This window comes from Meriones unguiculatus, chromosome 9, assembly GCF_030254825.1.
Source record: "Meriones unguiculatus strain TT.TT164.6M chromosome 9, Bangor_MerUng_6.1, whole genome shotgun sequence".
Classification (NCBI taxonomy): Eukaryota; Metazoa; Chordata; class Mammalia; order Rodentia; family Muridae; genus Meriones; species Meriones unguiculatus.
The window spans coordinates 53,679,742-53,698,709 of NC_083357.1; the positions used below are offsets into that span (position 1 = coordinate 53,679,742).

Consider the following 18,968-nt stretch of genomic DNA (forward strand, 5'->3'; position numbering starts at 1 on the left):
TCAGCCCCGCTGCAGGCTTTGCTGGAGCCTCAGCTGCAGGTTTGGGTCTGGGCTGCAGGTGTCTGCGAAGCACTGTGCACTTGCTGCACAGAAGTAGGTGGCTGAGTCTCCAGGCTGAGAGTCTGCGATGTGCAAGGAGAGCTGTTTGTCGCTCTTACTTAAAAAGACTGTGAATCGTCCTTCTTCCTTTTTATTAGACACTGAACGTATGGCTATCAGGAGAGCAGGGCCTTCACCAGGGAATTGCTGGTACCATGGGAAGTAGTCAAATGCGCTGTTTTCATAAGTGCAGTTCAGAACTGTGGTCCCTCCTTCCCAGACTGTCAGAGATTTCAGACTTTGTCTCACGTGCTGCTGGTCGTGTCTTTCCTTCTGCTGGCCACTCACCCCTGTGCAGGGAAACAGCAAATGGTGTTAGGTTCCTGAGGATGTACTGTCTGCTGATGGTTTCAAGACTAATGACTTGTCTGGTGCCCCAATTCCCTCCTGCCTCCAAATCAATCACATATCCTGAGATATGTGGTTTCTCCTCCATGACTCACCAGCTAGGTGAAGGCCTAGGACTAAAAATAATGCTTTCAGGACCTTGTCCATTCCTCCTAGACTGAAGATTGGGGAGAACTCAGGTGGCCTTTTCTCTCCCACAGAACACTGACTCCAACTTCACAGGCACCTCAGTTCTTTCAGCTGGCTCCACCCTTCACAAACACTCCCTAAAGCTATTTCTCACAGAGGAAGCACTTCTCCTTTGATTTCAAATTTGGTATTGCTAAAAATAGAGTCAAGAGAATCACAAATCTCCTCATTATAATTCTTCCATCACACACTGATAGAAATGTGGGTTAATATAGACACCCAGAATAGTGTGGATTTTCTGATAGAAAAAAGAAGAGAGTGGGAGGAAGGCAAGGAGGAAGAAAAGACAGAAAGCAGAAAGGAAGCAAGGAAGCAAGGAAGGAAGAAAGACCAATGATCCAACTAATATCACTTATGGGCATTTATCCAGGAGAAAGAGGTCGTTTCATGAGAGAGACACCTGCACATGCATGTGTATTATAGCACCATTCGTGACTGGCAAGATGTAGACACAGCCTAGGTACCACCTGTCAACCAATGAATGGACAGAATATTGTACCTGAAGGTACAGAGTCATATTCAGCTGCAAGGAAATATGAGTTTCTGCCATCTGTAGGAAAGTGGATAGTATTGAAGGACACAATGTTAAGCAAAATAAAGCAGACCTGTAGACCTACACAATATGTATGTGTTCTCATTTGTAAAAACAAATGAACTATCAAAAACAAAAGAAAAAAGGAGTAAAGAAAAAGAAAGTAGTATTTGAAAGTAGAAGTCAGACAAACCAGTAAGGGAAGTGTAACGGGGACAAAGGGAAAGGAGAGAACAACAGAGAGTGACGACAAGATGAATACAAGGAAATTGTCACATAGGCATACATTAAAATCTCACAACAAACCCAGTAATTTGTACAATTAATGTGTCTTGATAATTTTGATAATGTCATATGCCCTATGGGAGAACTGACTATAGTAGTCTACTGAATGCTTATAGTATGAATCCAACTCCTAATGTCTTCCCATCATGTCCACATAGATGAACGGAGCTCTCAGTCCTCATTAGAAACTCACTGGACTGGTCAATGGTTAGCCCTGTGCCTACTGTCAGCCACCGTGCAGAGAAGAGAGTGTGGGATGTTCAATCCTCATGGCACATATCTACCACATGCTCTCCTCCCAAGGTTAAGGGATCATTGCAGAAGAAAAATCAGTGTTGGGACCAGAATGGTGGATGACTACAGGAAACAGTGTCTTCTGGATACAGCAGGGCAGCTGAACTTATGAAGGAGCAGTTTTGTGACAGTCTGCACAAGGCCTGTGAAAACTTAAGGCAGACAGAATCCTAGCATGGAGAGCAAGATTAGGATGAATACATCAAGCATGCTTAATCACTGAGCTGTCTTTTCAGTTCCAGATCATTTAGGGTTTATTGGATACATTAACAAAGTTCATTGAAAACAGACAATGAATTATACTATCCCATTGCCAGCTAAGTTTGTGAGTAAATGAACCAAGGAACATATATGCTCCATTCGCTTAAGAAAAATTTTAAATTTCTTATAATCATTTGTATGTGTCCACTTACATAAGTCCATTTACAGAGAAAAATTTATTAAAATTTCATTATATTCTTATAAAAATAAACACCAGGTTAACTAAATGTAGGTAAGACTATACCTGTAAAAAGAAAGTAAAATTTAGTAGAAAGATCTACTCTGGAAAGGCTTTGGTCTTCAGATCAGTGAGGAAAGGTAGAAAATATTCTGCATCCTAGACAGGACACAGTCAAGAATGCAGCATTTCGACTACTCTCATAGCCAGTCTACATAAACATTGAGTAAGTTCCTTACATGTAATATCATAGATAAAATACAAATATTAAAACCAGTTCAGCTTCTCTGTTGATATCAACAAGGCATAGAAGTGGAAGCTTAAAATAAATGAAAAAGCATTTCCTAAAGTAGAGAACCTCTGTTCTATAACAAGAGAAGTTAAAAGAATATAAGGAAGTTATATCACAGAAAGAACTTTGTTATATATGTTTTATATATATATATATATATATATATATATATATATATCATCACAGGCCCAATTAAAAAATAAAAATATCAAAGTCCAACAGCAGACAATTGTCCATGCTCCATAGTCTCAGAGAAAGAACTAGGGATGTAGTTCAGTCAGTAGATTTTGCACCTCCAAGACCCTGACATTGGTTGCTAGCAGGTATAAAGTGGGCATGGTGCACATACCTAAATTCCAGCTCTCAGAAGGTAGAATGGAAAGATCTAAAACTGAAGGACATTTTAATTGCAAAACAAGACTGGTGTTTGTGTCAACACCTAAAACTCTCCCCCAAAATAAAATAAAAAATAAAAATCTGTCCAAACATGTTATTCTTAAACATGCGTAGGGGAGGAGTTGTTACTTTGTTATATTTTTTATTATTTTCTCTTTTTCTTATCCTTTCAGCCACACATCTACCTCACATAAACTATATCCATTATCTGTAGGAGAAACATTCCATGATTCCCTGAGTGTCTCAAATCACAAATAGTTCTGAAACACACACCCACACACCCACACCCACACCCACACCCACCCCCCCTCACATATATATATATATTGAGCTTTCACCTGTACCTAATAAAAACATTAACAGCTTCAATGAAAACAAGGATATATTCTTTTCTTTGGCATATCTACATTGTAGCACCAACCAGCACTGTGATGCCTGAACAGTCTTTCGAATGACACAGATGGCTGCTTGGTGAAAACAGGTCTGTGGCAAGGACAGGAGAGAGATGCTGGACAAAGATGCCCACAATCACTGGTGAGGGAGTTCTGACAGCACCAAAAAATAGTTTTCTTTTGTTTTGTTTTTAATAAATGAACTGTGTGTTCCTTAATTGTTTGCTTGACGTTTTAAAGACTGTGACTGAATACAAAGACATGAAAGCTGAAAAAAACTAAAAAGAGATACAGAAGAAGTGCTATGTATTTGCTGAATGCTTGGGTGTCTTTCACACCAGGAACAGTTTCTATCTTCAACATAGACTCAGCACTCAAGAACTGAAAACGGAAGCATACCAAAGGCCCTTGTCTGTCTAGACAAGATGGTGAAGAAAAGGGTGTGGACACTGCTCCCAACCCAGCCAGAGAATATCCTGGTGGAGAAGAAGATTGAACTGGCTTCAACTGTGAGTAGATTTCACAGTAGAAAGGACATATACATTTAGACACAGGTTTTATCAATAAAGCTGGAGAGTGAACCAAGTGAAGGTGACAAACTCAGAAATGTACATTAAAAGAGGTAATCATGGCCTTGAAGGATAGTGTGCATCTTGTAAAGTGTTCACTTGCAAATTCTTATTTTTCAACACTATGGGCCATTTACCTATACTATATCTGTTTATCCTGGGCACATAGTGTTGACAAATATCTTCCATCATGATCTCTAATTAAACTTAAGCAGCATAGACAATAATGCTTGACTTATTTAAATAGTTTTAAATTCTAGCTCTCTGAGGAGTCTGTGGAAGAGCCACAGCCTTCACCTGCTCTGAAGCAGCACTGCCCCTCAGTGGCCAAATAGGAAGGTTTTCACTCTACAGTGTCCTGAGCTTAAAAGGGGGGTGAACTGTTCCTGAGAGCATTAGAGCAGGAGAGCTGACAATGCCTACTGCCAATGGTGGCATGGAGTGGTCTAACCTGAGCAGTACAGAGAGCTCCCCCTGGGTATGCTGATAAGGTAGAGCCAGTATGCTGCCAGATTTGCTACCACAGGCCCAGATCCAGGATTTTGAATTGGAGCACCCCAAAATCTATATCATCTTGGAACTGATAGGAATTTTAAAAAGGCTCGTCCTGCTGATCTAAATCTGCAGGATCTCCATTACACAGGACAACAAGACAACTGGGAGGATCCACTATTGATGGTATCACAGAGAAGCCAGAGATCTCAATCCAGACCAAATGCTCACATGAACATTTGTCCGCGCAGATGTGTGGAAAGAGGGGTGTACTATGGGACACACTGTGACACACTGTACAGCTGCCATGATGAGATGTCTTCTATGCATTGCTTTCTTTTGTTTACTTTTTGTTTCCTTGCTTTTTATTTTGTGGGGGATGTTGCAAGGGCAGAGAGTAGATATGAGGAGAGAGCAAGATGAGGAAAATTGGGCTACATGATGTGAAACTCAAGAAGAATCAGTTAAAAAAAAACTCAGGCCTTGAGGAAATGCATTGAATCTTTCTCTGGAGCCAATACTTTTGAGATGGAAAAAGATTTTGTGTTTGTTGAGGTCAGCTATAGCATATTTTCTATCCTTCCCTTCTACCATTTCCTCCATGCATCATCATGATTCCGTATCTCTCTATCTTGCCTAAAACCACTTCACTCTGGAAAATGAGAGAAGCCAATCATAAGACATAATGAAATGACAATGTTGTTATTTCCAATACAGCTTTATGAAATGAATAAATGATTAGATTTGACATAAGGTATGTTTTATTTGCCCTTTATATAAACCACTTGTACACATGATGATTATTAAGTCACAAAAAATATTTTTACTACATTTTCGATATTTCTACTATTTTGAGATTATAACAATCTCATCTTATAAAGTGATTATATAGTTATAATATAATTTTTTCGTTTTTTATAAAACTGTCCAACTATTCCTCCTTGCTCTCTTTCAAACTTGTGGCCACATCTTTCATTAATTATGCTATATATGTATGTATGTATATACATGTTTATTCATAAATACACATGTAAAACCTGTTAAGTCTTGATGCTGTTACATGTAAGTATGTTTTCAGGACTGACGGATCAGTGTTGGATTACCAGTTGCTGTGCTCATCTCTGGGAAAGACTCTTTCTCTCCCTATCAGCATTCCTTAGTTGCAAATAGTTCAGTGTCTAGGACAGAGGATTTGAGCACTTACCCCATCTACATTGACATGTCTATGGTGACATTCTTAAAAGGAACAATTTCACAGCAAACTCTGATCCTCTGGCTCTTACCATGTTTCCTCCTGTCTTCTTCAGGGTTTCCAGAGCCTGAGCAGGTGCAGGAGTTACATTGCAGATATGTTCCTTGTGACTAGGACCCATCGCTCTGCATCCTGATTGGTTGTGGTTTTCTGCAATGGCCTCCATCTTTTAGTAAAGTCATGGATCTTGAAAAAGAACCTACAACCACCACTTTAGTAAACCAGACAACCTCTATCCTCATTCAAAATATTTGTCCTTATCCAATACACATTCATTTACAGAGTCTGCACATTTTGCTCTTCTTTTTATGTTCTTTTCTATTTTAATTTTTTCTTCACAACTTAATCATTAAATTTCCCAATTGAATCCACCTCCCTCCCAGTACCAACCTTCCTCTCTCTTCCCCTTATTAAAACAGGCAGGGATTCTGCAGTGGCTTCCTAATTTCTTGTGAGTGAAAAGGCCCACACCCACCCAGCAGAATGTTTGTGTACAGGCTGCAGGTGTGTGGGGAGCACTGTGTACCCCAGCACAGAGATAAGTGCCTGAGTCTGTGCTCTGGGAGGAGGAAATGTACAAAGAGCTGCGATGCTCCACAGGGGCTGTCTTGGATGTCAGTCTTCCACTCTGCTTTGTTTCAGAAGGAATGTAAAACAGGCTGATGAGGTGTCCTCCAGGACTTTGGTGAAACCACTGCATTCGGTTTGCAGAGGTGGAAAAGTTGCACTGCAGTGTTGCACTCTCACCCTCCTGCATTACCAAGGTCGCAGGTCTCTGCTCTACTTGCTGCCCTTTCACCCCTGATTGCAAACAGAAAAAGAGATACAGGTGGCTGTCATTGCAGTTTCCCCTGAGCCCTGAATGCACCCCCATGTCCTCTGAGAAGGTGGGAGCTCTGCAGGACTCCTGAGCTACTTTCCCCACCTCTCCATGTGCAATGTCCCCTCAGGTGCCCTGAATGTGGACAGCCAGACTCACAGCAAACTTGGGTGCACAGAAGCCCCAGCAGAGAGCACAGCAGCCTCTTCATGGTGCTTGTGGAGCCTCTGGAGACAGAAGCAAGCAACCAACCACTGGGCTATAGGGGCTGTTTAAATGTCCCTCCTCCTGCAGTCAGCTCCACCCAGGAACCCTGCCAGACCTGACCCTGCTGAGTTTCCTCCCAGCCTTCAGAGCCTGAAGCTCCTCCCACACCATACCTGCCTGAGAGTCTAGGTGGAGCACAGTGGAGAAGAGGGACATTTTGACATGAGCCTGGGGTTGTGTTGAGTTAGGGAACCTGGAGCAGGAGATGACCAAGAAGAACATGCCTCAGCTACACACAGAGTCTGGAAATTCAGGGAAACAGGAGCTGATATATAACTCAGGGACAGGTGCTTGCTCTAAAGAAAGACCCTTGATTCGACCCTGAAGGATGGCTCAACAGACATGGGTATCTGTCCTTCTTCTAGGAGGCCTTAGCTCCCTTCCTAGCATGACATCAGGTGGCTAAAAGCTACCTGTCACCCAGCTCCAGGGCATGTGATGCTCTCTTCTGTCCTCTTTAGAATCTGTGCAGAAGTGCCAAAATTTACACAGATCCACTCTATACACACTTTTAAAAAAAAAAAAAGTATACTTCACTGTGGAATAATTTAAGTTAAATATCTGCATTAAAAATAAACATAAACAGGATCATAATGATAAAGTATAAGTTCATGGTTTCCTGCTTCTGAGCAGTCAAAGTTTGTTCTAACTGCTGTTTAAAAACGTGACCCCATAAGGAGGAAGTGAATTGGGGAAACTAGTGTGGAGGGCTGCATTGCAGAGGAGCAGATCAAGAGCACTGTCTGCTCTGCACTTGGTGACTGCCGGGAATGTGATCATATCAAAAGAGGAATGCAGCTTAAGATTTCACCAGAAGAAGATTGCTTGAGAGATGAGACCGGTGATGAATAGAAAGGACATAATCTCCTCAAAAAGAGCTCACAGCCAACTCTAAGCCTGTCATTGTCTCAAACAATAGTAGAGCAAGGAATGACCTCCTGCTTGGTCAACATCCTGCAGTGTAACTTGGGTAGAAATTTTACTTCTCGGTAAAAGGTTTTTCAACACTGAGATCTTTTCAATGAGAAGCAAGTAAGTGGCGACTAAGATCTATCCCATAGGATGAAGCACTTATCAAGATTCCACCCTCTCTCTGTACTGTAGCCTTCACAGAATATGCCAGCTCCCTGACACTGACTGAGGCTGGGACCCTGGTCTTCCTCTGCAGGGCTCAGGTGGTTTGTGTCCAGCACTGACTGCACTTGTGACTCAGGGTAGAGGTTCCCCCAGCTTCCTCAGTCCTATTGTCAGAGGATCTTCAGGTGGAAAGATGTTTACACTTCTGTACTCAGTCTGAAATTCCTCCATGCCTGACAGGCTGACTACCTGCTGTGACCTTCAGGAGAGGCTGAGACCCAGGTGAGGGTGTAACACACACAGGAAAGGAGCCTGATGGATAAGGGATATGTTGTAGAATATTTGATCACACTGTGAACCCCAAGATGGAGTCGTTTAGTGTAAACCTTGTTTCTAGTTGTGGTATGGCTCAGCCATAGCACACACCTTTAATATCAGACAGAATTAAGTAAAGTGTACCACAGGTCAAGAGGCAGAGTAAGCAACCAGATGACAAAGAGTGAATATAGAGGGATAAAGCAGAGAGTAAAAGGAAGTCAGGAGGATAGGTAGAGAGATGCACAGGAAGGAAAGAGAAGGGAATTTCAGTTTGGGGTTTTTGAGACAGCATGGGGAATTATTTTTTTTTCTCTTGGGATGTTGGCTGAGGAGAAAGGTCAGCTAGGTGTTTTCTCTGCCTCTCTGAGGTAGCAGACTTTCATCCAGGCATTTTCCTCCTGATTATTCATCATTAACATCAAGCCTTTGAGATTTTCTTTAAAACAACAGGATGAGCAGCTGCCCCTCAGCCCCAGAGCGGTTGCAGCTCATGCGCAGATGCAGCCATCAGGTTGGGGCAGCACCTGGGCTCTGCATCCTCCTGCTGTGTCAGTGCTGTGTGGACTCAGCCAGAGGTGGGTCTCTGTCCTGAGTGAGGCCACACATTACTCTTTCTGTGAAGATGAACTAAAGCAGAGACACACTCACAGAGCACTCCAAGCCCAGGATGATCAGCAAGGTCAGCAGTGGGAGCAGGAAGTAGCTCCCTCCTTCTGGAGAGTTCCAGGAAGCAAATAAAGCCTGAAGATTGGGAGAGGAAGACAAAGGTTGCTCTGAGCTTCAGGAGGCTTAGATACCTTCATCCTAGGGATAGTGGAGGGACAGTTAGCAAGAAATACTTTGTTTTCCTTGGCCTACCTACACCATCTGTGAAATATGTTCTGTCAGAAAACCTACTGAAACCTTGGAGGTTTTAAAAAATAACTATTAATAATTTCATACATGACCATAATGTATTCAGATCAAATCCAACACCACCACCCTGCTTCTCCTACACTTCTCCTGGAACCCACTATACCCCAGTGCCCCTGCAGAATTCAGAGAACTAAAAATGTGGCTTCAGGGCTTAAAGAGGAAAGAGCTTAAGAGATAGAGTGGTAGAGCAAAGGTACTACAATGTCATCAGGGGGAGCATGGGGGACTGGCTAAGTGAAGAGGAGGATAGCAGGTTGAGGCTGAGAAGGAAGGTTCATGAGTCTATACTGCTCTATGGAAAAGCCATTAATTCTTTAGAAAGGAGTGTCCTCTAGAGGCCCAACTGAGAAATGAAAAGTTCACAATTGTAATAACTTCCCACTGTCCTTGATGCCTTCCCAGGGTGAATTTCAAGGCTTTCTGACCACGCACAGTGGAAGGTTTATGTTTAAGTGTGAAACTTGTGAGATTTTCGTTTTAATACAAAGTTGTGAGCAGAAACGGTTGAAAATATTTTAGTGAAAAAATTACAGAACCTTTACACGTTTCAAAACAAGTGTGAGGAACTTAGTATTCAGAGCACTGTGCAGTTGCTACAGTTCTACACAACAACATGACAATGCCTGGGAAAATGATGTGATTGATGCTGCTGGGAAGTATAGATTCAAATAAACATTGTAAAAGTGCATTTTAGGAAAACATGCATGTCATGGACAATCCTCATTTGATGAACTCCAAGTCAAATTTGATGTATGGTGAACTAAGGAATAGACTGAATTTCCTGTGCAATCTGTTGGTATTTTTCATAAAATAAAACACAATTAAGAGTTATACACCTGCCCTATTCTAGATTCTGAACACAAGAGTAGATTATGCCATGTATGGACACCAGGGGGCAGGAGTTAGGCTCATCACCTTGCAAATCCACTACCACAGTTCTCATCCTAGCAAGGTACTTAAGAGTCAACTTCTAGAAATAAGTGCAAGTTTCTCCCTTTCTCGTGTGTGTGTGTGTGTGTGTGTGTGTGTGTGTGTGTGTGTGTGTGTGTGTGTGTGTGTGTAAATTAAAATGAAGTCACTGAGACTCTTAACAAGTACCATTCAATGAGGCAGTTTTTAGTCCAAATGCAGAACACAAAGGACAGAACCTTTTTCACACAGATCAAAGTGCACAGCAATGAACATGGAAGAGCAAGTATCTCTGTAGAAAGATGTAGAATCTGTTGGTTAAATCCTCAAAAGTGTAACATCTAGATCTTGTGGTAGATCTATGTTCAGCATTTGGAGAAGCTTCATACTGATTTCCTTATTGGTTGTCCCCATTTGTATTCACATTAGCAATGAAGACGTATTCTCCCTCATGCAACATTCTGTTTGTACCCTTGTCCTCCATTTTTACAGCCCCTCCCTGCTCCTCTTCTGTGATAAAATCTGAGCCTTGTATATAGGAACTGCATTCTGGATGTGTTAACTAGCACTAGAAAAGTTGAGACCAGGTACTCTTTGAATTTTGACCATTTGCCCATTACTGTACTATCCTCTATTTGCTTCAAAAGGAAGCTTCTTTGATGAGAAGTGAGAACTACACCTATCTTTGAATAATTATACAGAGTTAAAATCCAGTTAGAAGCCATATTGATTTAGTAAAATGGCCACAACTGCTTCTCCTCTAGTGTTTATGACATCTCCAGCCATGGGTAGTTAACTAGGCTTAGAGTATTGGGCCTTAATTCCTTCCTATTGAGCAGGCCTTATGTCCAGTAAAGTGCATAATAGTTCCCCCAAAATGAAAGTGCTACCATTGCACCTCTGTGAGCATTCTTGCCATTGGGATCAGTGTTTTTTTTTTAAATTAAATTTTAATTTCTTTTTACAAATTACAGATTTTTCACTTTGTATCCCAGCTGTAGCCCTCTCCCTCATTCCCTCCCAATTGCACCCACTCTCCTTCATTTCCTCCCTTCCTCTCTCTAAGTCCAATGATAGGGAAGATCCTCCTCCCATTCCATCTGACCCTAGTTTATTAAGTCTCATCAGGACAGTCTGCATTGTCTTCCTCTGTGGCCTAACAAGAATGTGTCTCCCTCAGGGGTCGGGGGAGGTCAGAGCCAGCCACTGAGTTCATATCAGAGACAGTCTCTGTTCCCCTTGCTAGGGAAACCCACTCAGATACTGAGCTGCCGTGGGCTTCATCTGAGCAGGAGTTCTAGGTTATATCCATGCATGTCCTTGGTTTGAGAATCAGTTTAAGACAAGCCCCTGTGCGCAGATATATTTTGTCCTTGTGGAGCTCCTGTCCTCTCCAGTTCTTACGAACTCTCTCTTCTTTCATATGATTCCCTGCACTCTGCCCAAAGTTTGGCCATGAGTCTCAGCATCTGCTTTGAAACACTGCTAGGTAGAGTCTTTCAGAGGCCCTCTATGGTAGGCTCCTGTCCTGTTTCTTGTTTTCTCCTACTTCCAAGTCCATCCCATTTGTTTTTCTAAGTAAGAATTGATCATCTTACCCCAAGTCCTCTTTCTTGTTTAGCTTCTTTAGGTATACAGATTTTAGTATGTTTATTCTATCTTATAGGTCTAGTACCCACTTATAAGTGAGTATATACCATGTGTGTGTTTCTGCTTCTTGGATACCTCACTAAGGATGATCTTTTCTAGGTCCTACCTTTTGTCTGCAAATTTCATGATTTCCTTGTTTTTAATTGCTGAGTAAGTATTCCATTGGGGGAATGTACCACAATACCTGTATCCATTCTTCAAACGAGGGACATCTGGATTGTTTCCAGGTTCTGGTTATTATGAATAAAGCTGTTATGAACATGGTTGAGCAAATGTCCTTGTTGTGTATTTAAGCATATTTTGGATATATGCCTAGGAATGCTCTCTTGAGGGAGCAGTATTCCTAGTTGTCTGAGAAAGCAACAAATTTATTCCCAAAGTGGTTGTACAAGTTCACATTCTTGCCGGCAATGGAGCATGGTTCCCCTTTTACCATAACCTTTCCAGCATGTGTTGTTACTTGAGGATTTTATCTTAGCCATTCTGAGGGGTGTAAGGTGAAATCTCAGGGTCGTTTTGATTTGCATCTCCCTGGTGGTTAAGGACATTGAGCATTTCTTTAGGTATTTCTCTGCCATTCTATATTTATCTACAGAGAATTCTCTGTTTAGCTCTGTGGGGTCATTGTTTTGATTCACAATCTTTCTATTGCTTGGTAAGATTTTCTATTGCTTTTCTCCTTTGAACTCTTGCATGAAACCTTTGGATACTGTGAGAACCTGTCATCAGAGAGGAGTCTTCAGGTCAGTTTTAGCTAAATTCCCAGAAGTCCTTGTCTAAAGTAAGTGGTATCCCTAGAAATAGGGTCTTATCTTCAAATTCTGTGCGGATAACCAAGCCAATGGCAATTATTTGGAGGAGTCTTTTGAAGCACCTAACTAACAACTTAAAAGAAGGGTTCCCAAGTCTGGAACTCGTGAAGTAGAAGTTTCTGGTTTCCTTGAAGACTCAGCTTTGTCATGTGATGTTTTGCTTTAAGCTGCACACGATGTTTACTGGAGGTGGGCTTGTGAAAGGGTACATGATGTTTTGCTATGAGCCCTCTCATGCAAAGGGACTGACTTTGGCCAGCTGAGAACATCCCTTGGTGGGGGGAGGACTCTGGGTAGAGAAGATAAATAAAAGGCCCCATGGAGGCATCCCTTTTTGGATTGACATCACAGTGTTGATCTTCATGCTTCACAAAGATAAATGTTCCAGAGAACGTCTTGGGTTAATCCATCCAAGTCTTGTGGCTTTTGCTGATTTCATGTTGCTGTTTAATATTGGCCTTTGGATTGGACTGCTGGTAACTTGAAGGCTAAGTTTGGTAATCCCCTAAAGACCCATGGACCCTTATCAGCAGGAAGGGGATAAAAAAGGCCTACAGCCCTTTTCCATACTAATCTCCTACTGAGGTTGGGGGTTGGATGGGAGGTAAAGTTGTTTAAGAACCATAAATAAAATACATTTGGTTAAATATAAGTCTACATTCTGGCTTTTATTGGATTTGACAAGCTCTCACCTAAGAGATTCTATTCTATGCTATGCCATTAGAAGTAGTTTTGGGTGTTTGGAGAAGCAATTTGACATCCCCTGGTGCTTTCTAACCAGTAAGAAAATGTGTAATTTATTGCTGATCATTGTGTATATAAACATGAATATTTCTTGAAAGGCAATGTGGTTTATTATTATTATTTCAGCTCTTTATGTGCAGAGAGATAAGTATAAGTACTAGAGCATTTTATTTTAAACCAACATTTTGTTTACAAAGTGAGATGAATCAAAACGTTGGTCTCCTTTCTCATGTTTCAGAAAAAATATGAGAGAACCCAACTCTAATCCCAGGTGAGTGCAAACACCACATCATCGGGATTGAAGCAAAGTGCACTGGCAGACAAGAATAGACTTTAAGGGGAAGGGATTTTTGGACAGAGTCTTTTATGACTAGGCTGTTTCAGACATGGTGTGTAGGAAATGGAAGGACTTGCCAACAACTGTATTTTTTGAGCAGCTTCACTAAGTGAAGGCTGTCAGGGAGCATTGTGGTTTGAATGAGAATGGCCACCATAAGCTCATTTATCAATGTTTGGCTCCCACTTTGTGGACTATTGAGGAAGGATCAGGATGTATGGCCGTGCCTGAGGAGGTATATCACTGGTGTTGGGCTTTGGAATCCCAAAGCCAAAGTCAAGCCCAGCTTCTCCCTCTCTCTGTCTCTTGCTTGTGATCAGATGTAAGCTCTCAGCTACTACTCCAGGGCCATCCTGCCTGCCTGCCTGCTCCTACACTCCCTACCATGATGATCACCTCTGAAACTGTGGTCAAGCCTCCAATGAAATGCTTTCTTTCACTAGCTGTCTTGATTATCCATGGTGTCTCTTCAAAGCAGCAGACAAATAACTAAGAGTAGAAGTTGGGGGATGCTCTGCAAAATGGACCAAGGAAAGGAAGAATCTTAATAATTTGTAGAATGAGACTGAAGCAATATTTTAAAGACTAGAGTCTATGTTTCTCATTTAAATCATAAATTTGAGGGTAATAACAAAAGATTGCTAGAGAATTTGAGTTCCTAGATTCTGTAAGACATCTTGGTAGAGATAAATCCTATGTCAGGCATTTCCTGGAGATGTTTGCTGTTAAGACTTGCAGTTAGGGAGAGAACTTTATTTCAAGGGATCACAGCCTGGGTTGTCTCTAGCACTGTCTTCCATCCTGTCCTGTCAGAATATCCACAGATCCTAGGTTTCTAGATATTTGACCTGAGACTTGATGCTGTTTTTCAGGAAGATGGTGAGCAACACTTGGAGAAAGCACACAGCCTCCCTCACAGGGCCGCTCCCCTAGGCCTCCTGCACCTGTGGTTTGTGTGCAGCTTCTCCTGAAGTCTCCCTCACTGTGTCACTCAGAGCACAGTAGTACAGGGCAGAGTCTGACAGCTGTGCTGAGGACGTCTGCAGGTGGAAGGAGCTGCTGCTCTTGTGGAGAGTGGCGTGGAACCCTCGGTGCTCTGTCCTCTTGTTGTCTGTGGAGCTCCTCAGGAGTAGCTGAGGGGCTTCATTGAGATATTGCATGTACCAGAAGAGGTAAACACCTAAGTAAGTAGTCTGATAGGTGCAGTTCAGCATCACAGGCATCCCCTCTGTGAGAGTGACCAAGCTTTCTGTCTGCATCACTGAGTCTCCATTGCTCCTTTCTAAAAAACAAACAAGGAGGAATTACTGTTCTATGTGAGGAGGAAGGATAAAGACTGCCATAGTTGTACAACAAAGACATCATTAACTCTTAGGGTAAAATGTAACTTACTGAGCATGAAGAGGAGCACAAGAACTGAACAGGTGACAGGAAGCATGTTCATAGAAGAAATGACACTTGGTCCTTGACTGCACCAGTCTCGCAGGGCAAGTCTTCTTCAGGACCTCATCAAACTCCTCACTCATGGGCAAGGACCTCTGTCTGCACAGTGAGTCTGTCATGCTAAGACACTTGAAGGAGATGTAACCCACATCTCCACATCTAAGAAAGCAACGCCCTCTGCTGATCTCCTTAAACCTGCACCACAGGTGGCTGCACAAGACACTGTGAATAAACTTGAAACCTCACCCTAAGCAGACAGGTCTCTAGCTGACACCTGTGTTATGAACCATATGTATCCTATGGTATTTAACGGGGTGGGTGTACGTAAAAGTGTACACACCCATACCTCTGATAAAATTCATCTATTTTTCTCATTATATTGGTTCTTTAGAGAATGTTATGCAATAAAATTTTATTAAACTCATCTACTCTCTCCAATTGTAACAGATCCATCCAACTTCCCTACCAACCACATTTTGTCCCTCTCTTTTTTTAAATAAGACACTTCAATTTTTGTCTTTCCAGCTGTTCTTCTCATATACTCTTAGCTTTGTTCCCTCAGTAGAGGGTGGTCTATGAACCAGGAGCTGCATTTTTAAACTGCATCTCTCTATCTCAGCAGATACAAACTGCCAACAGCTCCGTAGCTAAGGGAGGGAATGCCCACTGTCCCCATTTGTCTGATCCTTTGCTAGTCTTATGCCTGCTGCCAACCTCTGTAAGTTCATATGAGAAGCTGCATTTTTAAGTGCTTCTCAGCTATTCGAGATTCCTCTGTTGTGAATTCTCTCTTTAGCTCTTTATCCCATTTATTAATTGGATTACTTGATTGTTGGTATTTAATTTCTTAAATTCTTTGTATATTTTGGATATTAGCCCTCTGTCTGATGTACTGTTCTTGAAGAACTTTTACCCATCTCTAGGCTACCATTTTGTTCTATTGACAGTGTTCTTGGACTTACAGAAGCTTCTCAGTTTCATGAGATCCCATTTATTAACTGTTGATCTCAGAGTCTGTGTTGTTGCTGTTCTGTTCAAGAACTTGTCTCCTATGCCAATGAGTTCCAGAATTTCCCCCACTTTGTCTTTGAATAGATCTGGAATCTCTGGTTTTCTGTCAAGATCTTTGATCCACTTGGGCTTGAGTTTTGTGCAGAGTAAGGAATATAGGTGTATTTGCACTTTTCTAAATGCAGACATCCAGTACGACCAGCACCGTTTATTGAAGATGTTTTCTGTTTTCCAGTGTATGGTTTTGGCTTTTGGTAAAAAAATCAAGTGGCCTTAGGAGTGTGGGTTTATTTCCATTGATCAGTTCCATTGATCAGCCTGTCTGTTTCTATGCAAGTACCTTGCATTTTTTTTAATTCTATTGCTTGCAGTATAGCTTGAAATCAGGGATGTTGATACCACCACATGTTCTTTTATTGTACAGAATTTTTTGGGCTATCCTGCATCTTTTATTTTTTCATATAAAGATAATGGTTGCTCTTTCTCAGTCTGTAAAGAATTGTGCTGGGATTTTAATGGGTATTGCAATGAATCTGTACATGGCTTTGGGCATAATGGCCATTTTTACTATGTTAATCCTACTGATACATGAACATGGGAGATCTTTGCATCTTCTAAAATGTTCAATTTCTTTCTTCAAATACTTAAAATTCTTGTCATACAGGGCTTTCATTTCCTTGGTTAGGGTTACACCAAGATATTTTATATTATGTGTGGTTATTATGAAGGGTGTTGTTTCTCTAATTTCTTTCTCAGCCCTTTTGTCACTTTTATAAAGGAGGGATTCTGACATTTTGAGTTAATTTTTTATTCAGACACGTTACTGAAGGTGTTTATCAGCTGTAGGTGTTTTCTGGTAGAATCACGGGGTCACTTATGTATTCTATCTTATCACCTAAGAATAGTGATACCTTTTGGACCCAGAGAAGAGCATGTCTGATTGCATGCGGGTTGATGCCCCAGGTCCCGCCTCTGAGAAAAAGGTATCGGACGGGTCTGATGCTCTTTGGGTGGATGACACCTAAATGAACATCTGTACAAAGTCCCAATTTATTTCTAATATCAGAGATCAGACCTCTACTCTTGCCTGATGCGTCTAAAACAAAAAGGGGGAACTGTAGAGAGCTGCGGAATGCTATGCCTTAAAGATGGAGCTGGTTTCCGCCTTCCACCTTCCCGATGGTGAGTGCTCTCTGTCACGAACAACTCCACATTTGGCTAAGGCCGAGGATCTGGCTTGCTTCCATATACGTGGACCTATCTGCATTGCCCCCGTGGCACGCCTGGGTTGGCTACCCAGAGGCTATTTAAGCTGTGGGCTGGCTTTCCCCGGGGTCCGAGGATTGTTCAATGTTCCTCAATAAACTGCATTGAAAAAAAAAAAGCTTAAAAAATTCATTGAGTATATAAACTGCATAATTATTTAAAAAAAAAAAAACAGATACTCTAAATCAATTGGAAAAAAAAGTGGGGAACAGCCTAGAACTCATTGGCACAGGAGAAAACTTCCTGAACAGAACACCAACAACACAGGCTCTAAGAGCAACAATCAATAAATGGGACCTCATGAAACTGAAAAGTTTCTGTAAATCAAAGGACACCGTCATCAAAACAAAACGACTGCCCACAGATTGGGAAAGAATCTTCACTAACCCTTTATCTGACAGAGGACTAATATCCAGTATATACAAAGAACTAAAGAAGCTGAAAAGCAGCAATCCAAGTAATACAATTAAAAAATGGGGAACAGAGCTAAACAGAGAATTCTCGACAGAGGAATATCGAATGGCAGAGAAACACTTAACGAAATGCTCATCCTCATTAGCCATCAGGGAAATGCAAATCAAAACGACCCTGAGATATCACCTTACACCCATCAGAATGGCCAAGATGAAAAACTCAAGCGACAACACATGCTGGAGAGGTTGTGGAGAAAGGGGAACCCTCCTCCACTGCTGGTGGGAATGTAAACTGGTACAGCCACTCTGGAAATCTATCTGGCGCTTTCTAAGACAATTAGGAATAGTGCTTCTTCAAGACCCAGCTATACCACTGCTAGGTATATACGCAAAGTTTTCTCAAGTACACAAAAGGGATACTTGCTCAACCATGTTTATAGCAGCTTTATTTGTAATAGCCAGAACCTGGAAACAACCCAGATGTCCATCAACTGAGGAATGGGTACAGAAATTGTGGTATTTTTACACAATGGAATACTACTCAGCAATCAAAAAGGAGGAAATCATGAAATTTGCAGGCAAATGGTGGGATCTAGAAAAGATCATTCTGAGTGAAATATTCCAGAAGGAGAAAGACAAACATGGGATATACTCACTTATATAGACCTATAAGATATGATAAACATAATGAAATCTATACACCTAAAAAAGAAAATCAAGAGAGCAGACATGGGGTAAGATGATCAATCCTCGTTTAAAAAGACAGATGGGATGTGCATTGAACATATGACAGGAGTCTACTGAGCACATCTGAAAGACTCTAACTAGCAGTGTTTTCAAAGCAAAGACTCATGACCAAACCTTTGGCAGAGTACAGGGAATCATAAGAAAGAAGGGGAGTTAGTCTGATGGGGAAAGGATAGGAGCTCCACAAGGACCAAATATACCTGGGCACAGGGTCTTTTCTGAGACTGACATTCAACCAAGGACCATGTATGGATATAACGTAGAACCTCCCCTCAGATGTAGCCTGTGATAGCTCAGTAACCAATTGGTTTCCCAAAGTGAGGGGAACAAGGACTATTTCTAACAGGAACTCAATGACTGGCTCCTTGGCCTCTCCACCCCCCAAGGGAGGAATAGTCCTGTTAGGCCACAGAGGAGGGCTTTGCAGCCAGTCCTAAAGATATCTGATAAAAAGGATCAGATGAATGGGGAGGAGGTCCCCCCCTATCAGTGGACTTGGAAAGGGGCATGGTGGAGATGAGGGAGGGAGGGAGGGACTGGGAGGGAATGAGGTAGCGGGACACGGCTGGGATACACAGTTAATAAAATGTAACTGATAAGAAAAAAAAAAAGAATAGTGATACTTTGACTTCTGTTTCTTTTTTTTAACTTGTATCCCTT

At 41.7% G+C, this 18,968-nt stretch overlaps 2 gene segments (V, D, J or C); both read right to left on the reverse strand.

Moving 5' to 3' along the window:
• Positions 1-594, reverse strand: LOC132656588 (T cell receptor alpha variable 23/delta variable 6-like). The segment is given in 2 exon segments: positions 1-389; positions 543-594. Coding segments are annotated over 2 exon segments (441 nt in total).
• Positions 595-14,357: 13,763 nt separating this feature from the next.
• On the reverse strand, positions 14,358-14,872 carry LOC132656589 (T-cell receptor alpha chain V region CTL-F3-like). The segment is given in 2 exon segments: positions 14,358-14,710; positions 14,821-14,872. Coding segments are annotated over 2 exon segments (405 nt in total).
• Positions 14,873-18,968: the final 4,096 nt, after the last annotated feature.